The 25763-nt window shown below is 52.9% G+C and overlaps 2 protein-coding genes across 2 annotated transcripts in view; both read right to left on the minus strand.

Moving 5' to 3' along the window:
• CFAP45 (cilia and flagella associated protein 45) overlaps positions 1–15625 on the minus strand; it is a 39324-nt gene extending 23699 nt beyond the window's left edge. Inside the window, exons 1-2 of the mRNA XM_057727384.1 lie at positions 15597–15625; positions 1980–4141 (exon numbers count right to left, since the gene is read on the minus strand). Of these exons, the coding sequence (XP_057583367.1) occupies positions 1980–1982 (3 nt within the window). The 5' untranslated portion in view covers positions 1983–4141; positions 15597–15625. The remainder of the gene's footprint in view (positions 1–1979; positions 4142–15596) is intronic.
• Positions 15626–16964: 1339 nt separating this feature from the next.
• TAGLN2 (transgelin 2) lies at positions 16965–24455 on the minus strand. The gene is made up of 5 exons (XM_057727407.1): positions 24312–24455; positions 19111–19321; positions 18459–18633; positions 18052–18154; positions 16965–17751 (listed from the first exon to the last, which is right to left on the minus strand). Exons 2-5 carry the CDS (start codon positions 19288–19290, stop codon positions 17610–17612), a joined length of 600 nt encoding a protein of 199 aa, XP_057583390.1. The 5' UTR covers positions 19291–19321; positions 24312–24455; the 3' UTR covers positions 16965–17609.
• Between the last annotated feature and the right edge of the window lie 1308 nt (positions 24456–25763).

Raw genomic sequence — 25763 nt, forward strand, 5'->3', positions numbered from 1 at the left:
ATTTTTATCTGAAAACAAAACAAAGCAGTAGACCTGATGCCCTGACTCTGAACACAGAGAGCAGAGCCCTTAAAAAGCTTCAGTGCCAGATGTCTCAACATCCGGGATGTTCAGCTCAAATCCAACAAGACAGAGCTGGAACGAGGCTGGAACAGGGCAGTATGGAGTTTCCCTGACGTAACTGTAACACCTGTCAACTGAACAAAGACGAAGGCTTGTCCTTTTCCGGTTGTCCCCTCCACCCTGGGATCTAGAGTCTCTTTTGCAATTAGGTTCACTGCAGACTGGAAAATTCAGGCTTCAAGCTCTTGGCCTGATTCTACCTCCTTTTCTGTAGACTCTAGTTGCTAAGAAGGTGGGGATGCCCATGTACCAGGCACCTTGCCTTTCACTGAGTGAGCCACTTAGGTCACCTCTTTCCTCAAATAAGACCAGGTTGGCCATCTGTGGGGTACCATTTGAAGATGACATCCCACTCAGTACAGAGGCCCCGTCCCTCCTTCTGGGGGATGTTATTCATTGTTTTTATAAGAGTCCTGGAGGTCTGCCTAATTGTGACCCTCGCTCCAACCATCACCCTCTTCCCACTCCTCCAAACACTCTCAAAAGCCAGTAAGTAGCACCACACACACACACACACACACACACACACACACACCCTTGACGTCACAGAAGGGCAGAGGTCACTAACGTGACCCACTGCTTCTCAAAGATGCCCATATGCCCAGGCCTGTCCATATGACCAGGCCTGTCCAAGGGACTTCAGAAGGGCTCAGTCAACAGACCAAAACCCTGCCCTGAGTGGCCCTTGGGTGGGGAATTCCTGATCTGCATGAGCCGAAGCCCACAAGTCTAGTCCAGGTGCAACTCACTGATTAATTTGGACTTGAAATATGACATTTTTGAAACAGGAGAAAAAGAGAACTAACATTTACTGTGTGCCCTTAGATGTCAAGTGTGATGCTAGAGCCTCACAGACAGACACGCAGCACCGGGCCTGTAAATCACCCAGGAGAGCTGGAGGAAAACATGCATCATAAAATGCATAAGTGAAGGGGGACCCCTGCTGCAACACCACAGGGTCCTCAGAAGTTGGGAACTGCTCTTTGTTGGAGATTTGTTTCTTCTATAATTAACGAAGTTCTTCCTGAAATCCCTACTTGGGGACCCTGAATTTGAACTACTGAGTCCCAGAAAAGCAGCGCGACCTCTGAGCGTGAAGTGTGTCAAGTTCATCGAAGGAGCCACTTTTGCCAAGGGGTGTGCACCCAGGAACTCTAAGGTTATTTCCAGTAACCTAAGGCTCCAACACCGATCCTCTGCGCCTCTCCATTGTCCCTCAGGGACCGCGCCAGTCTCAGGGGAGCCCAAACACCACCTTCACACCTCCTCCCAGGCCCACCGCCCTTTTAACCCTCATGACTCTTGTCCTCTCCATCCCCAGGACCCCCAGGCCTGCTAGAACAGTCCCAATCCCTCTCCAGGGACTTTCAAATCTGGTACCCTCTTCATTCATTCATTCATTTGCAAATGTTTGTCCAAACAGGCTCAGGGACATTAGGTGACTTACACGTTGTCACCCTGCTAGTCAGCGGCAGACCAGATACCATCACCTGTTATCTGGCCTCCTCATCAGTGGTGTTTTCACATCACATCCCACAATCCCCAGCCCATGGAGGCCCCAGCCCAGTGGGGGAGGGGGAAGAGGATCGGGAGAGCCCTTTTCCCCACCTCCTCGGCTCAGCACCAGATCACATTTCCAATCGCGATTGACCCGACCCCTCATCTCTCTTTTGGATGCCCCTCAGGACTTCCCCTGCCTTTTCCAGGGGTGTCATCCCCACTCCTGGGCTTTCCTGACCTCCACGCCCAAATTCTGCCCTTCTCCCAGATCCCTACCTTACCCACTCAGAACCCCAATCCAGTGGAGGACACATGAGGCCCCCATCCAAGGTTCTCCTGTACACCCGGGACCTCACCATCTCAGCAGCACGCCGTAACCCCGCGCCTGCACCGCCTCTGCAGCCCACACCACCACGGAAGCGCCGGGTGTTGACGCGTTACCATAGTAACCAAGAGCCCGCTATCTCCGGCCCAGGCCCCGCCCCCGGCCCGCCCCTGCGCTTCTCTCAGCTCCGGCGGGCAGGCGCGGCGACCGGTGGCTTAAGGAGCCCGAACCCCTCCCTCTGACTATTCCCGCCGGCCCTCGAGCGGGAAGCTCGGCTCTGAAAGACTGACCCGCCCTGGCGCGCCCCACTCTTCCCTTTGCTTTGGCTGAACTCTTGGGTCAAGACCCAAACCGTCAAGGGCCTAGCATGTGCCCAGGGACTCTAACTGCTGTCAGCCCTTCCAGGAGCCAGGCCCAGGGTCATGGTTTTTCTCCTACACCCCCATCTAGGCTACCATGGTTACCGTTGCCCCAGTGCCTGTGAGGGGCCAAGCCAACCCTGATGAGAATTTAGTCTGCAGAGAAGCAAGCAGGATCAGATGAAACAAGCTTCACAACAGCAGAGAGTCTCGTTAGACCAAAGAGAGAACTTCCAGCCTGAGGATGTGTGTGTAGTTTCAGGGGCAGTTCCTTAAAATGTGGGCCTCAGACCTCCAGCTCAGAATCACCTGGGAGAGTTTATTAAAAATAAAATGTAGGCCCTAATAGACTATCTGAATCGAAATCTATGGACCTGGCTTTAGGGAACCTGCCTTTTAAAGCTTCCTAGTTTGTATGTACTGTTCTTGAAAGTTTTTTTTTAATGCTTTTCCCAATTTGGTTTGGCACCTATCTATACCTCCCAACCTGCAGGGACAAAAGTGAACTGCCCCCACAGCTGTGCCTGCACCAAGCCTCACAAATGTACTTGGTGGGAAACCCAACCAAGTACATTTTTTTTTCCCTCCATTGCTGATAAACTGAACTCTTAGACCAAAAAGAAGTGGTGACTCTGCAGTTCTGTGAGCTCCTTTCCCACTCCCAAACCTGTCTCCACAGCCCACCTTTCTGGAGCTTACTCTGACTTGACTTTTGTGTTGCAAAGACAGTCGCTGTCTCCTGGACACAGAAGGATTGGCTGCAGAGCTAGGGTGGTTGAGGGCTGTTTACCAGCTCCAGGGGACTGGGGGAGGGGAGACCAGGTCACCTCCAGCTGTTTTTAAAAGCACTCAACTCCAGCAAGCTTAACATTCCTTCCCTAGCTTTCCCAGCCTTATCTCCTTGGAATCCTCCGAAGGACTAGTTGGGGGAGTGGGGCTGGCAGAACGTGTTGGAGGTGGGATCAGAGGGAGGGAGAGGCAAGGGTAGCTACCATACTGGGGCAGGCACGACCGTCCTGGCTTGAGGGTGAGGGAAGGGCTTTTCTGTTCGTGGCACCCTTCCTTCCCCAGACTCTTCCCTGCAGCCCAGAGAGAAGGGAAGATGAAGTAACCAGCCCCCTGTGGACTGGATGCTTCCCCTACTTTTTTCCACCCAATTCTCACAGCCACATCTCTATGGGGTAGTTATTATCCCCAACACCAAAGAGGAAACTGAGGCCAAGAGAGATAACTGTCTGAACTCAAAAGTTTGTGTGCTTTTCTCAACACAGGCTGCCTCTCTGAAGGAAAGGTGTGAGGTTGAAGCAGGAAGAAGGGGATGACCAAATACAGGGTAAGGGAATTGCCTCCCAGGCTTTTGTTTGAATTTACATCAAAACGATCAGTGCGTAAGCTTCAGGCCTCCCAGTTGCATGAACCTCTTGCAAAAGTAAGTTGACGGGACTTCTTACATGGCGCAGTGGTAAAGAATCTGCCTGCCAATGCAGGGGACACGGGTTCGAGCCCTGCTCTGGGAAGATCCCACATGCCACGGAGCAACTAAGCCCATGCACCGCAACTATTGAGCCCATGTGCCGCAACTATTGAGCCCATGTGCCGCAACTATTGAAGCCCAGGCGCCTAGGGCCCGCCCATGCTCCCCAACAAGAGAAGCCACTACAATGAGGAGCCCACGCATCACAATGAAGAGTAGCCCCTGCTCTCAGCAACTAGAGAAAGCCCGTGTTGAGGGAATTCTCTGGCAGTCTAGTGGTTAGGACTCTGAGCGTCTACTGCAGCGGGGCAAGGGTTCAATTCCTGGTCAGGGAGCTAAGATCCTGCACGCTGCTTGGCACTGCAAAAAAAAAAAAAAAAAGTACATTTAGTTAAGGATACGTTTACTTTGGATTTAATAAAACAGGTTTGTGTGGTTCTCCATCGCTTATACAGATGGGTAAGTTACTGCCAGCTGTCCAGCTGGAGGAATGGCTGCCTAGAACACTCCTTCCACCAGGCCACTATGCCGCCTCACCTGATGTCAGGACAGGAAGGACTGGCCGTATTCTCACGGGAATATACTATGATACTCACACCAAGAGTATTTGCAACGTGGAGGAAAAACAAGATTTGAAATGAACAAAGCCAGAAGTCCTTCTGTGAAAAGATTCTAAGTCTCCATTATGTAATATTGTAAGTCAGTATTCTGTTCTTATCAAGGCCTGGTCAAAACTGAAGTTCTCTCTGGCCTGGAGATGACCCAGTGATGCAACATATATAATTGTAAACACAGTATGCATCTCACAGGAGAAGAAGCTGCCTTCAAAGGACCTGAACTCATTGATTACTTCTGTTTGTCCAACAGGAATAGGTTTTCTTTTTGACTTCTTCTCATAGATAATTGTAAACACACATGCTTACTTGGATTTTTCTAAGTATAATGAGATGGTCTTTCCGTTTAAACACCATTCAAGCCTTGTGTATTCCATGTCTACCACTGCTGCAACAACTTACCGCAAACTTAGTGGTTTAAAACAATGTAAAGTTATTATCTTATAATTCTGGAGTTCAGCAAGGGTTTTAACTCTTACTGGGTTAAAACCAGGTGTCGGCAGGGTTGCATTCCTTACAAGGCTCTAGGAGCAGAATCCTTTCCCTAGTTTCTAGAGGTCACGCACGTTCCTTGGTTCATGACCCCCTTCCTCCATCTTTAAAGCCAGTAACACTGTGGGACTTCCCTAGGGGTCCAGTGGTTAAGACTCCGAGCTCCCAATGCAGGGGACCTGGGTTTGATCCCTGTTCGGGGAACTAGATCCCACATGCTTCAACTAATCATTCACATGCCGCAACTAAAGATCACACATGCCACAGCGAAGATCCCATGCGCCACAACTCAGACCTGGTACAGCCAAATAAAAAAAAAAAGCCAGGAACATTGCATCTCCCTGAGCACTATGCTGTAGTCACATCTCCTTCTGGGAAGGGTTCCCTAATTTTTAGGACTCATGATTAGGTTGGGTCCACCTGGATAATCCAAAATAATCTCCCCATCTCAGGGTCCTTAATTTAACCATATCTGCAAAGTTCATTTTGCCTGTAGGTAAATAGTCACAGTTCTGGGAATTAAGAGGTGGACATTTGGAGGAGGAGGGGTACATTGTTCTGCCTCCCACGCCTTGCGACATAACAGTGATATTTTAACAATCTATAACATTTGCAAAAAGTTGAAACAACTTGCATATGCCTTTCTAAACTACTTTTTGGAAGGTGTCTTTAAAAGTTTAAGTAATGCAAGTGAGATTTAACAGATTTGGACCTATATCAAGACTATATTTTCTTTTTTTTGTTAACTTTACATGTACATATTAAAGGACAAAATTTACTTAAAAATTAATGGATTTATTCCACATAGCAAAGGAAACCATCAACAAAAGGAAAAGGCAACCTACCAAATGGGAGAAAATATTTGCAAATCATATATCTGATAAGGGTAAATATTCAAATTGTGTAAAGCATTCACATAACTCAACAACAACAAGAAAAAAAGCTTGAAAAATGGGCAAAGGATCTGAATAGACATTTTTCCAGAGAAGACATACATATGGCCAACAGGTACGTGAAAAGGTACTCAGCATCACTAATCATCAGGGAAGTGCAAATCAGAACCACAATGAGATATCACCTCATACCTGTTAGAATGGCTATTATCAAAAAGACGAGATAACAAGTGTTGGTGGGGTAGGGATGTGGAGCAAAGGGAACCCTTGTGCACTGTTGGTGGGAATGTAAATTGGTGCAGCCTCTATGGAAAACAGTATGGAGGTTCCTGAAAAAATTAAAACTAGAACTACCACATGATCCAGCAATTCCCTTTCTGGGTATTTATCCAAAGGAAACAAAAACCACTCAAAAAGATATATGCACCCCGTGTTCACTGCAGCAATAGCCAAGACATGGAAGGAGCCTAAATGTTGTTCAATGGATAAAGCAAACGTGGTGTATATATACCATGGAATATTAGTCAGTCATGAAAAAGACTGGAATCTTGCTATATGCAACAACATGGGTGGCTGTTGAGGGCATTATGTGAAGTGAAATAAGTCAGACAGAGAAAGACAAATACTATATGGTATCACTTATATGTGGACTCTAAAAACAAAAAAGAACTCACAGGTACAGAGAACGGACTGGTGATTGCCAGAGGCAGGGCAGGGAGTCAAAAAGTACAAACTTCCGGTTTCGAAATAAATAAGTCCTGGCATTTCCCTGGCAGTCCAATGGTTAAGACTCTGCACTTCCACTGCAGGCAGTCTGGGTTCTATCCCTGGTTGGAGAACTAAGATCCCATATGCCATGCAGCATGGCCAAAAAAAAAAAATTAAAAATAAATAAAATAAAATAAAATTTAAAAGTCCTAGGGATACAGCATGGTGGCCATAGTTAGTAAAATTGTATTGTATATTTGAAAGTTGCTAGGACAGGATATCTTAAAAGTTCTCATCATAAGAAAAAACATAACTATGTGTGGTGATGAATTATTGTGGTGATCATTTCACAATATATACAAATACTGAATTATTGTTTGTACACCTGAAACTAATACCATATTATGTCAATTATATCTCAATAAAAAAATTAATGGGTTTATGAAAGAAAAGTGATAAAAATGAACCATGAAATCAGTAGAAATTAATTTGAAATTAAAAAGAAAATTGAGGGGCTTCCCTGGTGGCACAGTGTTTAAGCATCCGCCTGCCAATGCATGGGACACGAGTTTGATCCCTAGGTCAGGAAGACCCCACATACCACGGAGCAACTAAGCTCATGTGCCACAACTACTGAGCCTGTGCTCTAGAGCCCTAGAGCCACAACTACTGAACCCATGTGCCACAACTACTGAAGCCTGCGCACCTAGTGCCCGTGTTCTGCAACAAGAGAAGCCACTGCGAGGAGAAGCCTGAGCACCGCAACAAAGAGTAGCCCCCACTCACCACAACTAGAGAAAGCCTGTGCACAGCAACGAAGACCCAACGCAGCCAAAAATAAAATAAATAAATATTTTTTTAAAAAAAGAAGCAAATCAAGACAAAAATTTTCAGATTACTAAAAAAGGAAATTCAATAAAAGGAATAGACAAATTTTGGACAAAATAAACAAGCACTTGGTTTGTTTAATAATTCAACTTAAACCTTATACCTAAAGAAACTAGAGAAAGAAGAGCAAACAAAACCCAAATTAGTAGGAGAGAAATTATAAAGATCAGAGCAGAAATAAATGAAATAGAAACAAAGAAAACAATAGCAAAAATCAATAAAACTAAAAGCTGGTAAAAAAAAAATCCAACTTACAAGGGGAAGAAAATCATATGAACATATTGGGGAAATATTAAATTTCTTGTTGAGTTGACATAAAAGATTGATACTAATGGGGACTGCATAAAACTCACAAGTACACTAAAATGAGTACTTATGGCAATCTGGTCAATGAGTGCCATCGACTCAAAGAGCGTTTAAGATTAACTACTGAACAACCTCCTGAAATTCTACAACTCATATAGGAAAGAAAGTTCACAGATTTTTTTCCCAAATTTAACAAAAATCCAAAAATTGATACAAGAAACTGCGAAATGAAAGAAACACTGTAATCTATCGATAGTAAGTGTTGATCAAAATCATGTCAGAGGAAAAAGCTGAATTATTGTTCTCTTCTTTATATAAAGTAATATTATAGAATCGTGGTCATATAAAGACACAAACAATAAGCAGCCCAAAAAAAGGAAAAGGTAAGGGTGGAAACTATGTTAGACTTGTTTCAGGAAGTGAGTTCATATGACTTATGTCGCTCTTCCAGATGTTGTGATGTTTTTTTAATTTTTTATTTTTTTTGTCATGCCGCAGGCATACAGGATCTCAGTTCCCCAATCAGGGATCGAGCCCGTGCCCCCTGCCGTGGAAGCACAAAGTCTTAACCACTGGACCATCAGGGAAGTCCCTGCCAGATTTTTTTTTTAATGAATAATTTGTTGTGACTTATTATTCTAATTAAATATTTACTCCTGTAATTAACTTTGTATTGTTTTTCTTAAAAGGGGCTTCCAAAATGGTATAAGCTTCAGGCCTCACAAAACCCAGTTCCACCCCTGACAAGTGGGGAGGCAATCTTTCCCTTCTCGGCAATACTTGGCTCAGATGTCCAGTGGGGCTGGGGCAGCTGCCCTTGCCCTCACCTCCCAACCTCAGCCTCGCTCTACCCACTCCTCCCCTCACCATCCTCTTCCACCTGCTGGCCTGTGCCCTTCCTCTTCTTCCTCTCTTTTCTCCTTGCCGTGCATCTTTGGGGGCTTCCTCCTTCTGCCCTGATCCCCAAGCTCTCATCTCACTCTCGTCCTCTGCTCTGCCCCATATTCAGCATCCTCATTGCATAGCAGGCCGAGGGATGAGAACAATGGGGGAGGTCTAAGAGGCTGGCTGCTACCGCCTGAGAAAGAGGCTAGATTCGGTTCTCTGCCCAACCCTAACCCCACCTCCGGCTGCCTGACCCTTCCTACCAAGTCGCCAATCCCGGAGAAGTCTTGGAGTAAACCCCGGGTTGCTGGCCACAGGCCATGAGCCTGGAGCCGGGAGAGTGGCTGGGTGCCTCAGATCTGGGAGCAGAGCCCAGGGGCTGGGCTGGGTTGTGCAGCTCCTCCTCACCCCACCGGGCCTTGGGGCGATGGGTTAGGCGGGCCCCACCCTGCTGTTCTCCTGAGATGCTCCCCACGTTGGCTGAGACAGGAGGGATAGGAATTTAGACTCTGTGATGAATAAGCACATTTAAATGGGAGGAGCCTGGGAGACAGGACCCAGAGGAGTTATTTGGTTAAAATGAAAAGTCTGGTGTCTCACTAGAGCAGTCTCCTGTCTAAGAACATGAGAAAGGAGACTGATTCTCTCTCTCTCTCTGAGATGCATTTAGAGATGTACTTCTAAGTACTTCCAAGCAGAGGGATCAGCGTTGCGGAGTCTGGGTGTGGGATGGGGAGAGCAGGGCCACACGTGTACAATGGGCAAAAAAGATGGGCCTTCCACATTCCCATAGAAGACTCTGCGTTAAGTGCATGGAGTTGTGGGTTAGCGGTGGTCTGTTGCACTCCTGTTTTCTCTGAACTCCTTTGCTGTGTACACACATCCTGGCAGTTCTCCAGGATACAGGCCCCAGCTCCTTCCTCTGGCCCTGCCTCCTTGGGCAGCTTCTGCTCCCATCTTAAGGGTGACACCTGCCCATGAAGGGAATTCTAGGTTGCCTGTTCAGGTCTCAGTAAAGCATCCAAGGCTGTTAGAGCCCACAGTTCTATCTAGAGCAGCCTGGAAGGAGCTCTTCCGTGACTTGTGCTCCTGGGGCAGCACAGTGAAGAAGGAAAGTAGTGACTGATTTTGGAGCCAGACCAACAGAGTTTAACCCCTGGCACAGCCACTTATAGCTGAGAGAACTTAGGTGAACTGCCTAACCACCTGGGCCTTGTTTCCTCATCTGTGCAGTGGATAATAACCCAAAAGAGAGTCACTGTGAAGAGCAGACCAGGCTGGAAAATCAGTTTGCATAGTGCCTGGCGGTTTTCTCCCCTTTTCCTTCCCACAGAGCTGGGGGATATTGGAGGAGGGGTGGTGGGGAGAATGTCTTTTGTCCTCCGTGTCACATAAACACGACCAGGAATCTGATTGTAAATCCTCTAAGTTGCAAGGATTCCAGAGAGACTGTTTCACGACCCCCTTCTTCCTGGAATACTTGAACTCTCAAAATTGCCTCAAGTCTTTCTAAAACAAAGTATGGCTTAAAACATAAATAAACACTTAAATGCATGAATTATTTTCCTCCAGGAATTTGCTGCCTTCCTGCTTTCTTCAAAACTCTCTCTTTCCCATTCTTCAGAACGGTAGCGCCTTCCTGCTACAGCCTGAGAGACTAGGCCAAGGGACAGAGATGGGGGAGAGAGTTTGAGGAGCAAGAAGAAATCTGGGGCCCAGGAGAAAGATTGTGAGTACCAGGGAAAGCGCTGGGGTGGAGTGGAACTGGGGAAGGAAGATGGTTAGGGTGGGAGTGGAAGTGGGGCCTGCTGGGTGATGCCTGTGCCTGGCTGGAGGCCTGGGTCTAGAGGGGAAGGGAGAGAAAGACAGGAGGGTACAGGCCAGAAAGGCAGGATCACCCTCTGATGTTGGTGCCCCCCTCCCTCCACGGGAGGAGCAGTGTATGAGGAACTGAACCTCAGAGCAGTGATGGAGAGAGCCCCGTGCTGGTCATAGCTCCCCATCCCCTCAGCCTCCCGACCTGGCCACATTCCCACTGGGCAGATAACCCTCAGGCCAAGAGGAAGGACACCCACACAATCTGCAGCCTCCACCGCTTTTCCAAAATCTCATCTCCACCCTCCTTCCTGCCCCAGGTCCTTGGGCCAGCTTCGCCCTGGTGCCCTGGACACACCTCCACACGCCTGGCACCGGCTTCCCCTCCTACGTGACCAGCACGGGCCCTGGACTGGGTGGCGGATGCTGAGATAAGGCCAAGGAGGGGAAAACCACCAAAGCCAGGAAGTTACACAGCCTGGTTCCCCTGGCAACCCAGCCAGAGTCATCAAACAGTACAGGGCGGGGGGGTGGGGACAACTCCCGTTCAAGGCACAGCCAGAACTGGCTCAGACCTCAGTTTTCTTGCTGGAGAAACGTCTCTCTCCGAATCTCCTAGGGCAGCACTGCTGCCTAAGAATTATGGGGGAAGCCAGTTTAAAATGTAAATGCAAGGCACCACCCCCACCACCTCCAGCACAGATTCCCAGCCTAATAGGTCAAATAGGACTAACTAGAATCTGCATTTCTAACCAGTACCCCAGGGGAGTCCAATGCTGGCAGTCTTAGAGGGTGGCCGCGTTGAGGGAAGATACAGGATGCGGCCTGAGGCATCCCTATCATCTTGCGTCTGCTGGAGTCTACAGTCAGTCCCATCCCCAGGGATGCTTGACATGAGTATTTTCAACATCTAGTGAGTGACCAGGAGTCCAGAGACCTGGATTCTAGTACATGCAGAACAAATTCAAAACCATGAACTTGGGCTGAGCTCCTTCTGGGCCTGGTACTACTGTTCTGAGAACCACAAGACATCTAAAGACACATAAGGTGTGTTTGCTACTCTCAAGACCCCTGGGACCCTGGCCCATCACTTACAGTCTCTAGGTTTCAGTTTCTCTCTTCTCCCCAAAGGGTATAACAATATTCAAGCCTTCCCAAGAGGTGACAAGGCTCCCTGGAATTAATAGAAAGGGAAATGCCCTGAAAGCACAACACCCAGGTATTGTCCTGATGGTTGTGGTAGCTTTTATTGCTGGAGGGAAACGCTAGGCTGTCAGAGGGCTCCAAAAAGTTCAGGGAACCTTGAGGACAGAGACCCCAAATTGCAGGATCAAGGGCTGGCCCTCAACGTCTCTCTGTTAGTTCCTTTCTGTGGCTGCCAGATCTTCGTTTGCCTTGGAGAGGCGGCTGCTGCAGAGCTGAACTTCCTGCACCTCTTCCTAAGCCTGACCTCTCCCTTCCTCACTGTGGCCCTGGCCTCCACCCACAGAAAAACCACAGCTCATGCTGACTGCAGCCTGAAACCTTCCCCAGCGTCAGCCACCAAGCCAGGAAGCTCCACGATGGGAAGAGCCGTTAGCTGGGACTTCTTCTGCCACAAGTTTAAATCCAAGTTCAGCCACCTGCTGAGTTCTGCAAGTTACTTTTGCTCTCTTAGCCTCAGTTTCCTCATCTGTAAAATAGCAGAGAATAATATTCTGGGATGGTGGTCACACCCCTTCTCCTGGGTTTCCATCCCAGCCTCAGACACCATTTGCTTCGTGGCTGAAACCAGAAGCCCATCTTCCTGGATCCCTCTCCCCCTTTTTCACTCTGTACAGAGTACCAAACAATTTTGAAATCCAGCCTCTTCTTTCCATCCCCACTGGCCCTCCTTCCCCATGCCGCTCTCACTTCCGCCTGAACTGCTGCAGTAACCTCCTGGAGTCGGTCTACCTTCCTCACTAGTCTTCCCCAACCCTCAGCCATTCTCTACCCCGCAGCCTAAGGAAATGGGCTAAATTAAAACCTGACTCTCATCTCTTCATCCCCCTGCTTAAAAACCTTCAAGGGCTCCCCCTGCCCTTAATGAAAGGTCCAAAATTATTCCTTGACACTGAAGCGCCTCTGATGCTGTGCCCCTCCAGCCTCTAAACACACCCATTCTACTGCCCAGTCCTGCACTTTCCCACCTCCGGCCACGCCCATGCTGCAGCTTGGCCGAGAACACTGTCCTCCTCACTGCTACTGGCCTCTCCCTCAGGCCTCCAATTATCCTTAAATCCTCCATTCACACCTCACCTTCCAGAAATCCTCAGATGCCCCTCCCCGTGAGGCTGGGCTAAGTCCCCTCCTCTGGGTTCTCACCTAGACTCCCCTTGGCATTTCACAAGTCGCATTATAATTGCCTCCCTGCTCTTCTACTTCCTCCCAGGAGGGCCAGACTGTGTTTGTCTTGTTGACTGCTGTATCCTCCAGCACCCAGTAGGTGCCTCACCTTGAATAGTTGCTTAAGAAATATTTTTGGAAATAATGAAAGAACAAATACAATATACAAGTGAAGCTCTTAGCACAGTGCCTAGCAGAAAAATGGTAGTGAATCATCAGTGTCATCATAACCATGATGTTTCAGCCCCACAAGGAGCCACATTTCCCTCCTGGAAACACAACTCAAAATTTGGCCCTGCTGCCAGTGGGGTCGAATGGTGCATTTGGGGAGGTGCTTGTATGACCCCCTCCCCACCCACCCTCCCTCAGTGATGTTGATCTGTCCCCACCCAATCCCTGCTTCTCACTGTGACTCAGGCCCTTTGCCCAACCCCACTCCAGGCAGGAAAGGAACAGCCCCTTCACCCCCCCCCCGCCCCCCGCAATGAAACATGACCTTTGACCACAGAGCCAGTGACGACTCCTTTTTTCCGGAGGAGCAACTCCACCGCCACCCGCCAACCAGCAGCCCCACTGCCCTGGGCAGAGCAGGGGAAAGGATCCCTGAGATACGGAGCCTCAGCTCACCGTGACATCACCCGTAGCCTCCACTCCTGAAATGATCCAGGCCGTGAGAGGTTGGTGAGGGATCCTCCCAAAGAGCCCTACTTGCATTTCTCCAAAGGCACATATCACGGCTTTCTGAATTATCATGGCTCCTATCAAGTTTTATCTCCCCTACGGGACTAGGCACTGTTTGAGCAAAGACATCACGTAGCAATAATCTTCATATCCCCCATAAGACCTGGCACAGGGTAGAACCCCAATAATTGTTGAAGGAACAAATACATGAATGAAAAAATGGGTGTAGATATGAGTGTTTCCAGGCAGAACTGCCCATTTTCCGTCTTAAAAAGATGAGATTTGTCCTATTACTGACGACACTCCTGACCGTTAAGGGAATTCAGAGGCTAATAACACCCCAGAGTCAAGAGGATCATTTTTCCTTGTTTAACCTAAATTTCTCCAGGTGCAACTTCAGTGCATTTTCCTTTAATCTACCTCCCTAGCCACTGGGACTAAAACGCATTTCTTCGCAAGGAGACGGTTCCTAATTTCCCTTTAGCCTTCTCTTGAACAGATTCAATCCCAGGCCCTTTATTGTGTCCTCCCTGGGGCCCTGCCGTCCAGCCCTTTCCCTGTTCCACTGGTCCTTGGGCCTTTTGCCAAGCTCTCAAAGGCCTCCCCGGGCTGCACCGGCAGGAATGGACATACTGTTCTCCGCGGAGCCATGTACAAACAGCCAGATGCTTAACCCCTGCCTACACACACCGGACACACACCTCTCTGCACCCCAGTCCCCAGGCCTCGGTAAACACACACACACACAGCAGCCTCCACACGTGGTCACAGATCCAGCTCCTCCCACTTGCACCCGCTGAGCCCTGGCCCTGTGAATGCTCACACACCTGGAGGCACCATCGGCGCACACGCCTAGACAGCACAGAACTGCCACTTCCACATAGGTCAGCACATTGCACATCCCTCTTCCTCCTCCCCCTCCTCCTCTTCCTCCTCCCCCTCCTCTTCCTCCTCCTCCTCCTTGCCTTCCTTCTCCAACTCTCCTTCCCACCAGCCATCACGGGCCAAGCCTACTTTCCCTTTACCTCCACGGTGATTTTCTACTTCAAGGCACCTTCCATTTGCCCAGAACACACATACCACTCTCCATCCCTTTCCCAGCCTCCACTCCTCCCGCTGTAGGGAGAATTGGCTTCTCAGGTTTTTACCTTTTGGAAATGAACAATGAGGAAGCATTAGAAACTGACAGGCGGGCTGGTTCCATTTCAGCTCCAATGATAGGCTGGGTTGCTGGGACCCTGGGCTGGCCAGGCACCAGGCCAGGAAATTCAGAAGCATGAGGGCAGTGTGATATTCACTCACTCATTCATTCCTTCAACAAATATTTATCTAGCACCTGCAGCATGCCAGGCACTACTCTGCATCGACAAACCTGCCCTTACAGAGTATACACTCTGGGTGGAGACAGAAAATAAATAAGTGAAACATATTGGGTATCAGGTGGTGATAGGAGAAAGCAGGGAAGGAGGATGGGGTGCAGGCTGAGGGTGGAGTGTGCAATTTTAAATAGGGTGGCCAGGGAAGGCAGTATATTTGAACCGGAAGGTGACATTTGGACAAAGACCTGAAGGAGAGAATGGAGCCCCAGCGACACCTGGAAGGGGAGACTGTTGGGGGCAGCGGGAACAGTCCCGCAGGTGCAGCATGTTAGGGAACACCCGTGTGGAGAGCCACGGGGAACGAGTTGCTACGAGACGGCAGGAAAAGGGAGTGCCATTCAGAGAAGCTCTTCCTTCTAATCCCAGGGCTGGGACCCGTTCTGGACTCCAGGGCCTGATGGAGGGCCGGGAGAGATGAGAGGGGCCAAATCAGGGATGAAGCTGTAACCTCAGATGGAATGAAATGCTATAAACATAGCAAACAGAAAACAAACAAAATGTTGAGGTGTCCATGGAGGCTATTTCCAGAAGGAAGAAGCTGAACCTGGGGCGAGGTGGATTAAGAGGAGACCTGGAGGGGTCTCCCAGAGCGTGTTGGTGGGTGGTGGTTACAGCCTGGAGGGAGGCGAGACCTGTGGCTGAGCCCCTCTCAAATCCAGTCGGACTGGAGCAAGACAGGCTCAGCCAGCTCTCAGCCAGGATGACCTGGGCTCCAAACCCCAGTCCATCCTCCAACTCTTTACGTGGCCTTGGGCGCGTTTCTTGTCCTGAGACCCGGTGTGCTCACCTGGGAACAAACGGAGAGAAATAAAACAGTACTATCCACCTCGGGGACTATCGTGGGACTCAGCTGGGAGAAGACAGGGGTTCTGTCTTGGCTCTGTGGCGTGCTGGTCCCAGAACGTCGTGAGGCCTGTGGCCAATAATTTGTAGCTATAAAGAGTGAAATCAGAGAAGGGTGCAAATGGTTTGCTTTTTTAATTTAAATATCAGTGAATTCAATGCTGTCTCTGCAATGACATCACTCTTCCTCACTGCATTCCAGAAGCCTTCCTAAATGGGATATAACCGGGTGGAGTGACAGCTAACCCCCTGGGAATTTGTATATAGGCTGCAGCCTATCTAATCTGTGCCACAGCCCAAGGGAGTGCAGCAGGCAAGCATACACCATCTCGCACAGGGCGGGGGCGGCTAATGTAGTGGTGGCGTGGGCCCGGGCACACAGTAGGTGCTTCTTGGCAGAGGGAACCACAGTAGGGTGGGAGAAAGGAGAATGAAAGCTCTCTGGTCATCCGCTGCACAATCACACCCAGCACAGCACTGTGGCTTTCCCTCCCTCGGGAAACAGAGATGAACTGAAGCAGAAGCAGGGAGAATAATGGAGGCCAGGCCCTGGGCGGGGAGCTGAAGTGGGCGCTGGCCCAGGCCTTTAGGGAGACACAGGGTTTGACGGGAAGGCCGTGGGGTTGGAAACTACAGGTGGAACGTTCATGCCTGGGTCAGGGCTGGGAGCTCAGGACAACCTGACCCTCAAGTTGATTCTTGTGGTCCAAGGCCACCCGTCTAGAAGGAACGCCGCTGGGCTCTTGCCAGCATGCAGCGCACAGGTGCCTGGGATGATCACAAGGCTTCCTCCTTTCAGCCACCACCAACTCCTTCCTGCTCACTCACTCCCCAGCTCGCCAGAGCCTCGCCTCGGCAACCCTTGCCCCTGGCCCCAAGCGGGTCGGGCCAGCTCCAAGAGGCTGCCTCCGTCAAGCCTGCCTGAAGGGCCTCCCACCCAGACACGTGCCAGGACCCAGGGCTGTGCGGATAGCCGGCCCGACCTTCCTGCAATGGCTGAGAACTGTGCTGGCTGTGGGAGGGGCCCAGCCAGGAGCACCTGGGCAGGTGAGGGCCCCCCCATCCCTAAGGACACGGCCCTCATTATCCTGCCATCATGGCTCCAAGCCCAAGGGCAGCTGGGAGGGCCTGTCCCTTCTCAACCCCACACCTAAACCAAGTGAGCTAAAGAACGGGAAGGAAATCGAAGGTGGGGAAACGTTTACAACCTTTCATCTCAAAGCCCTCTTCCCCGGAGCCAGTCACCACACGTCCCCCACATTCCTCCCTTCCCAACAGTGGGCTCGGTGGCCCCAGACACAGCCAGAGTCCATCCAAAAAAAGACAGAGATTCTTTATTTCAATTGGCAAAGTCAGATTTTTCAAGCCCCAGCCCGTGGTGGGCAGCCTTCCCTCCCTGGTCCCCTCACCCCCACCCCTTAGCCACAGAGAGGCGAATGGAAAGGGAGAAGCCCGAGGGCCTCTGCCAGGACAGGCTGCCCCAGAAGTGTGGGGAGTGCAGTCCAGCTGGGGCTGGGGGGAGCAGCCACAGGCCCCTCCCTATAAATTAAGTCCCCGCAGCCACAGCTGTGGGTGAGGCATACTTGCGGGGAGAAGGCCACTGGGCAGCATCCCTGACTCGCAGCCAAGGAATGGATTGGGGCACAGGGCTCAGGGGGAAGAGAGGCCAGAGAGAAGGAGAAGAGGTATGGTGGGGAGGGAGGGGATGCCCCCCCAGTTTTGGTCCCAGGGGAAGAAAAGAGGCCAGTTGGTCCAGTTTTGGTGCATTTAGAGAAGGGAATGTATTAGTAAGCACGGGGGAAGGCCACCATCGGGCACCCCCAGAGGAGACAGGCCAGGTCCCCAACCCTGGCAGAGGGGAGCGTGAGAGCTCCGGGAGCTCTCAGGGAATGTCACTGGTAAAAAATATATATATATTAACCATTCACGGTGGGCAGGGGCAGGGCTGCGGGTGGGATCAGAGGATCTGACGTGGCATCCCGTAGCCAGTCATGCCCGCCTGAGATGCCCCACGGTTGGTCCCCATCTGTAACCCAATCACATTCTTGCCCTCTTGCAGCTGGTCGTCGGAGAAGTTCCGGGGGTTCTCCTTGGATTTCCTGGGTGGAAAGGGAGCACTGGTTAGGAGGACGGTGGAGGCTGCCCCCGTAAATGTCCTCCCTGGACAGAGCGCAGGCTTTCTGTGGGCTCGAGTGCTGGCGCCAGCTCTGCCCGGGAGAGCCTTGAGCTCTCTGAAGCCACCCCCTCATCTCTCGAGAGGGACTGTCCCTTGCCATCCCGGGAGAGTTGTGAGGATTAAGTGAGACGAGGAATTGCTTTGTAAAGGGTGTTTCCGAGGGACAGGAGCGGGCAGGATCACCGCGCCAGCCCAGGGCCTGCGCTGCCCCAGCAGTACTCACTTAGGAAACCAGTTGGGATCCCCGGCGAAGAGCCCATCGTTCCGCGCTACCGCCAGCCCGCCCAGGTTCATCAGTGTCCGCTGCACACAGGCCATATTCTTTCCTGGGGAGGGGGAGGGGCTGTGTTGGCCTCAGTGGGGCTGGAGTCCTGGACGCCAGGCTTCCGTCTCTATCACTAAGTCAGCAGGCCCAGCCTCCTAATTCTTTTATTTTTGGTCTCCCTACCCTTCTCCATCCCACCCCCCAATATGGCCAAGTCCTCCCTAAACACATACACACACACACACACACACACACACACACACACAAACATCCTGCATTCTTTGTCCTCAGGGTGCCAGAAACCTGCCCCTTCTCCCTGGTGGACCAGGCCCAGCCCAGCCTCTGGTCTTCTGGCCCTGGCCCACCTTCCCAGAGGTCCACAGTCTGAAAGATGTCGGTGGTGTTGATGCCGTAGCGCTCGGCTGCTTGCAGGAACTGGGAGATCTGCTCCATCTGCTTGAAGGCCATGGTGGAGGCCTGGATCTTCTTCACTGGGGCCTGCCCCTCGGGGTACAGCCCATTAATGAGCTCACACAGCACCTGGGTGAGAACAACAGGTGTGCAGAGGCGAGGCCGTGCCTACCACAGATCAGGGTGCACCCCCCTCGGCACTAGAGACAGTGAACCACAGAGGTGCCTCTCCTACCGGAGACCAGCTCGGACTCCACCTGGATTGAGGACCAGGCGCCTCCCTGCCCAGCCCGCTGCCTCTGAGCCCAGAGCATAAACCGTGCTATTCCAGCATCACTGACTAGAGCACACCTCCCCCAGCTCTTCCTTAGGGCTCATTTTCCTTCCGTGTCACCTAGGGCTCCCACCGACGGGAGGCACATTCACCCTCCCACTTCCCTCGGCGGGAGGGAGGAACGCAGGGGGCCTCTGCACGATGGAGATATCCCAGCTCAGGAAAAGCTGGGACAGGGTCGCCCTCCGTTCTTCAGCAGAGACGATCTCTGGTCCCCCCCAGCCCCGGCCCCGCTTTCCTGGCACTTCGGGTTGGAGGTGCCCGGCTCTCACCGTGCCATCCTTGAGCCAGTTCTGGAAGTTCTCGCGCCCAGGCTGGGGCCGGCCCACATCCTTGCGGCACTGCGTGGTGATCCACTGGATCAGGATCTGCTCCAGGTCCACATCGTACTGTTTCTCAATCTTCTGCTGCACCTCCCGGCTGAGGCCGTAGGCAGGTCCCCTGTTGGCCATGCTGAAGGGTGGGCGGCTGAAAGGTGGGGAGCTGGGGAGAGGACACATCCAGGCCTGTGGTCAGCGCTCTGCAGCCTCGGGGTGGGGGATTCTGCCCACAGGGACACACACCGTATCCCCAGGGTGGGCCCCAGAGGTGAGAATAGCCGCCAAATGAGGGCAATCTCACCTTGACCCCTGGATACAGGCTAGTCACAGTGCTCAGAACTCTAGGAGGTGTTAAGGCACCTCTGGGTTCTCCCACCCCTGTGACAGGCAGCCTGTCTGTAGTATTGAGGCTTCCTATGAGATTTCATTTGAATGGTTCCACGGCTACAATGAAGTATAAAACCCACTGGAATAGAATATAGCGTTAATGAGGCCAGGATTGGGGGTCCATACCCTCATTTGGGGTGGTCAACTTTAGCAAAGGCAAACTGGTCATTCTAACCCCAACCCTGCCTTTTCCAGTTCTGGGAAGGAGAATGATTTGGAAAGAATATGGAGTGGCTTGGGAACCTATGCCAGGAGCTAGGGGACTGGACAGATCTACCGCAATTAGCCACTGGGTTCTCACTGAGCACCCACTATTTGTGCTGGGGGTTGTGGAAGAGACAGAAAGTCCTCAGTCCTAAAGCTGTCCACAGTGCCATCAGCGAGACAATGTAAGCACTTATGAAAGGGCAAGAGTGGTACAGGATGAATATTAAACCACACAGTCAGACCATACATTGTAGGAATTGGCAGAAGCAGCCTGGAGGGCTTCCTGGAAGAGGTAGGTCTGAGTAGGTCCTTAACAGATTTCACCAGGCAAAGGGACTTCCCACGAGAAACCAGACAATACCAAATTCTACTTTCCTTTCTAGAAGCAGCGCTAGGCAGAATAATGGCCCCCCAAAGATGTCTATGTCTAATCCCCAGAACCTGGGAATGTTACCTCATATGGCAAAGGGATTTTACAGATGTGACTGAATTAGGGATCTTGAGGTAGGGAGAGTACGCTGGGTCTCCAGGAGGGCCCAAAGTACTCACAGCAAGGGTCCTAATAAGTGAAAGAGGAAGGCAGGTGAGTCAGAGCAGGAGGAGTGAGAAGGAAGCCAAGGTTGTGGTGATGCAGGGCCATGAACCAAGAAACGCGATGGCCTTGAGAAGCTGGGAAAGGCAGGGAATGGAAGCCCCCTGAAGCCCCCGGAAGGCATGCAAGCCCTGCCAATGCCTTGCTTTTAGCCAGTGAGACCTAGCGCTGCAAGATAGTAAATGTGTGTTGCCCTCAGTCACTCGGTTTGTGATAATTCGTTACAGCAGGAATAGGGCACTAATTCAGGAGCCCGGGGTGGCATTTTTAGGGAAACCCCAGGAGAGAGGGAGAGGTGGGGAAATACACAGCAGGGTTCCTTCAACTTAGTTTGAGGACCTCAGTTAGGAAGAACTGGGTGGTTTCCTGACCACTGGCCTGAGTTGACAGCACCCCGCGGTGGGCAGTCTGTCCCCACCCGCCACCTCCCAGCCTAGGTCCCACACCCAGAGGCCTGTCCTGGGAATGCTACCCATGCCAAGGGGAAGCCAGGACCCCACTCCCTGCCCCCGTTCCCTCCCCATGGGCTCTTCTCTCTGCTCTGAAATAGAGCTGGCTGGTTGTACAGAAAAGGGGATGCCCCAGGCCAGGCACCTATGCTCAAGGAGAGGGAAGGAGACACTCCCTCTCCCCACCTCTGGCCCCAGGCCAGGTCAGACTTAAAGGATGAAGTCACGCTGGCTCCCTGGGTCTCACGCACAGCAGGTTGAGCCATCCCACCACCCCCTTCCTGGGCCTTGGGGCAGGCCACGGGGACCAGCAGCTGCCTCAAGCCTCGTCACACCTCTCAGCCCCAGTGGAGGCACACCCAGGCCGTCCCCTCCCCCACTCAACAGGGCTGCTCCTTCCGACAGGGCTGCACAGACAGGGCTGCACATTTCCGGCAGAGATCCTCGCCACAAATCAGTTATTTTTAAACCTCATTAAGACAACCCACCCCCACCTCACCCAGCCTGAAAGCCAGGCCAGATAAATGTCAATCTGGGCCTTGACCCACACCACCAGCCACACACACACTCAGCGGGGGGAGGGCAGGCCTCTGCAGAGAGGGAGACAAGGTTCCCTCCTCCCAGCCCAACCCCAACTGTTCAGCCGCCACGCCACTCAGTCTCCGGAGGCCTGTGACCCCTGACGCACAGGGGCATGGCTGGGAGGCGTGGAAGGAGGGAGAGGGGCCAGAGGCTGCTGCCACCAGTAAGCCCCGTTTTCCCAGCCCAATGTCCAGACTTCACTTCTGGGGGCAGCTTCCCTGCGGTCACCTGGGCCCAGGGCTATGTCTGCATGCAGCCAAGTGGCCTAAGGCCCAGGGAACGAAAGGCCAGGAGAATGATTAACCCGGACAGCAGGGTTAGGCGAAGAGAGCAGGCCCAAAGCCTGACCCCTCCAGTGTCGCCTATGTGGACGGGCAGGACAGACTTGGCCTCCCAGACCCACCTCTGCGTGGACGTTGAGGGCGCTCCTAAACTCTGGGGCCTGGACACAGCTGGCAACGTCACAGCCTCCAGCTGCAGTGTCTCGGCTCCACTCTGGGGCCACTGCCCTAGACCCTGAGGTGACAGAGCCCTAAGGCAGAGCTCTGGGAGGAGGCGGGCCAGACAGGCCCAGCCTGCCCACAGCTGTTCTCCCCACCCCACAAGCAGCTGAGCTGAGGGGCTGCGGCCGCGGGAGCTGCAGTGGCCCACCCTGGGGACACCCGCGGGACCTACCCTGGCTCTCCCTTAAAGGAGGGAAGGTAGCCAGGTGGGGAGAAGCTGTGCGGGAGATGCCCAGAGCTGGGGTTCCAAGGGAAGACAACAGCTGCACACCTTGGGGGATGGGCTGGCAGTGAGCTACCTACAGTGGTGGGAACTGCCCTCACCCCCACTCACAAGGTTACAACAGTTGGGAAAGGGAGAAGGGCCACAAAAGGCACTCCAGCCCTCAGCCCCACCCAGACCCTGGGCTGGAAGCTTACCTCACCCCACTGTGGCAACGCCAAAGAAAAGGCGGCGGACGTGGGGTGGGGGTGGGAGGCTTCCAGGGCTCCGGGCTGGGGTGTTGAAGGGCTGGGGTGTTGAATTGGGAAGACAAAGGGACTCTGCATTCAAGATGCAGAGAGGACACAGGGGAACTTCCCAAACCAGAATGAGCATTAAGACGCTTCCGGAAGAGCGAAAAGGGGGTACTTGGCCCCAAAGAGAAGTGCCACAGGGAGCAGGGGTGGTGGGAGACCTGTGATTGCATGGCCACCTTGGGGGAGCCCCCTTGCTATCAAGAGTCAGGGAGCAGAAGAGAAAGCTGAAGCTACACAAACAGGAAGCCACAAGGCCTGAGCGGGAGGAGGGGTATGGTGGGGGCCGTTGCCATGGCTTCTGTGTACCAAACACAGGAATGGGGCAGGGTGGGGGCACCAGGCAGAAACATCCACTCTGCAGAGGAGTGAGGGTGGGGGGAGGGGGGGCAGAAGTGGGTTCCTTGGGAAAGGGGCCCCTTTACAGGTATAGACAGGTGCAAGGGATTCCTCACAGAAGCAGCTGTGAAGGGTATGGGGCGGGGGGGGGGCATATGGAGAAGGGAAGTTACCAGTTTGGGGGTAGAGAAGTAGATTTAAGTTCATAGTTCAGGAGAAGAAATGTCCTGGAGATGGGGTGGGGGTGGGGTAGAAAGGTTTAGAGGCCAATTGCCAGGGGGCAAAAGAGGAGTGGGGGGGAGATGCGGAGTGTGGGGTGGTGGGAGAATTGCACTTGGACAAAGACTTATTTGTTGTTTCTGGAAGGGTAGGGCCCTGCTGGCCCCACCCTACTTTGGCCTCCTCGGCAATTTTAAGTCTTCCCCATGGACTAGGAAGGAGAAATTGGGAGTGGGGTTAAAGGCGGGGAGCTGTCCCTCTGCCTGCTGTGAAAACTAGGAGAGCCACAGGTCTCCTCCTACACCGGATCCCCACACCACTCCATCCTCACGTCCACCCCGCTTTTTTCTGCTCACAGATACCAAGTCGCCCCAGACCTTCATGGATATCAGCGCCAGGAGACTCCAGGAGGCCTGCAGAGCGCGCGAGGCGGAGGGGAAGGCGGCGGTCCATTTCCGGTCCTGCTGGTCCGGCCCGCACAGCCGGCCCCCCACCCCCACCCCGCCACACCCTGGGCCGTTACTGGGATGAATCACCCACCGCCCGCCGCTGGGGTGACGCAGTGGTCTGGGCAGCCCGCCCGCCCGCGGCCACCACCGACTTTCCCAGCAGCGGAGGGCAAGGGGTGGGGGCTTCGGCTCCCGTAGGGGCTGGAGGCTGGAAAGCAGCCACGCTCCTCCGGCACCACCTCCTACAGGCAGGGCACCCCGGGGCGCAGCCAGGGCTGCAGCCTCCCAGATGCTTGAGGTCGGGGGGCTGTCCTGGAGGCGACTGCAGCTTCAACTCCCCGCCCGAACCTGGGAAGGCAAGGCCACCGCGGGACCCGCGCACGGAGCCTCCTCGCCCCACCCGCGACTCCGAGTCCCCAGAAAAACGAGCTGCAGGAGAATGAACAGAAAGGGCGGCTTCGGGGACGCAGAGGGCAGGCAGCACCCACACGTGCTCCCGGAACCAGGAAGTGAAGGGTCGCGTGGGAAGCCGAGGCGGCGCCGAGCTGGCCAGGGGGGCGCGCCGGGACCCTGTACGCTCCATCACTCGGGGCCAGCCAGCTAATCCCTGACGCCCCCCTTTCCTCACCCCAGCGAAGACCCGGGGCTGGAGCCGGCGGGCGGGGCGCAGTCCCCGAGTCCCTGATCCGGGCGGACGCCCCGTCTATGCACTCGCAACATCGCCTGACCTCATCGCTCAACAATGCGGGGACAGACCTGGCAGCCCGGGGAGGCGCAGGGCAGTCCACGGACCCTTGCCTGCCAAGCCCTTGACCCCCAAGCTCCCCGGAGCAAGTCGCAAGCTCGGGCTTCTTGCTTTCTAGGGACCGCGCGCGTCCCCGGCCCGCAGGGACCCCTCCCTCCAGCTCACCGTTCACTCGGGAAGGAGAGTCGCGCGCTCACGGCTGGGGCTGCAGCGCGAGTGGAGCGCCCGGGCCGGGCCGGGGGTTTTCAGTCTGCTCCCGCCTCGGACGGGGAGGACTAGGGGCGGGGCAAGGGCCGAGGGTTTAAAGGCGCAGCAGTGCAGAAGCGGAGGGCAGAGCTTAAGAGAGAGGGGCGTGGACCAGAATCCCAGTTAAAGGACCTGGAGGCAGCGGCCTCCACCCTTGAGAACATCTACCCCTACCCCAGAGCCCTTAAACTTGCGCCCCAGTGGGAGCCTTTCTGTCTAGGTTAGCGCAAGACTGTGGGCGTTTTTGTGTGGGAAGAAGCCTCTTGGTTTAAAAAGCGTGGTTAGGTAAACGGAGGCACAGGAAGACGCTCCCCGCTCACCCCCCACCCCCAAACTGACTAGGGTGTGGCAGGACCGGGGCTAGCAGGCCAGGACAGCTCCTACACGTGGTCTTGCTCCCCACCTTCTTCAAGCCTGGGCAGAAACTAACAGTGAGGTCATTCCTTGCCCAGGGCCCAAGGGGCGTGATCAGCGTGGGGGCCCAGGGTTCAGACTTGACTTCTTTCCCCTTCATTTCCTCCTCTCTATGGCCTGGTACCTCTTCTTAATCCTGGAGGGATCAGAAGAGCCCTCAGTGGAGGAGGCTGCCAGTTCTTCTGTCTCTGAGGGTGGAGGAGAGCATCGTTTGGGGGTTAAATGAGTGCTCCCCACTCCCTGTTTTCAGGCTTCAGTTGAGCAGTCCCTCTGGGGTGGGGTCCCTGCTTACACCCACCGGTGGAGTTCTTCAGAGATGACAGAAGCCCCCGCTGAGCCTGGTTTTCAAGCACATCAACAACCAGTGCCTTCCCACTTTTCCATTCCCTCTTGCCAGACCCTCCCTACCCCTATAGTCCAGTGATTCCCTGAGAAGCCAAGTGTTTTTGCATCTTCTGTGCCTTCACACAGGCTGTTCCTTTGCTGGGATGTGCTCCCTCCCTTGACTGACTTCTCACCAGCTCTACCCATCACTAACTTTGTGACTTCTGGGCAAATTACTAAAGCACCGTACACCTCAGTTCTCTAGTCTATAAAATAGAGCTGATAGTACTACCTACTTCAGAGTGGTAGAGAATTGAATGATACACGTAGAGAGAGCTTCGAGCAGTGCCTGACACACAGTGAGGGCTCAGCCGCTGGCTGTTATCACTGTTCTCGCTTCCTGTGAAGATGCCTGCAACACATTCGTCCCAGCACAAGCTGTAAGCTGTTCACTGTTTGCTGACTCCTTCCTTCGTGCTACCTTAATAACCAACACATAGCTTTATCACAGAACTTATCACATCATGCTGTAACTATTTCTTTACTTGCCGGCTTCACTGACTAGAAAGAACTCCCCCAGAGCAAAGACATGTCTTGTGAACTTTGTATTTTCTCAGCACCTAGTTTAATGGC

The sequence above is a fragment of the Hippopotamus amphibius genome, chromosome 1, assembly GCF_030028045.1.
Source record: "Hippopotamus amphibius kiboko isolate mHipAmp2 chromosome 1, mHipAmp2.hap2, whole genome shotgun sequence".
In the NCBI taxonomy this organism is placed as follows: domain Eukaryota; kingdom Metazoa; phylum Chordata; class Mammalia; order Artiodactyla; family Hippopotamidae; genus Hippopotamus; species Hippopotamus amphibius.

Bases quoted from the DNA above. Each gene is read 5' to 3' on its own strand.
- TAGLN2 (XM_057727407.1), bottom strand. From the start codon at position 19,290: ATGGCCAACAGGGGACCTGCCTACGGCCTCAGCCGGGAGGTGCAGCAG. The intron at 18,634-19,110 runs GTGAGAGCCGGG...GTTCTCACCCAG, and splicing joins ACTGGCTCAAGGATGGCACG to GTGCTGTGTGAGCTCATTAA. The intron at 18,155-18,458 runs GTGGGCCAGGGC...CCCCCTCCCCAG, and splicing joins GACTGTGGACCTCTGGGAAG to GAAAGAATATGGCCTGTGTG.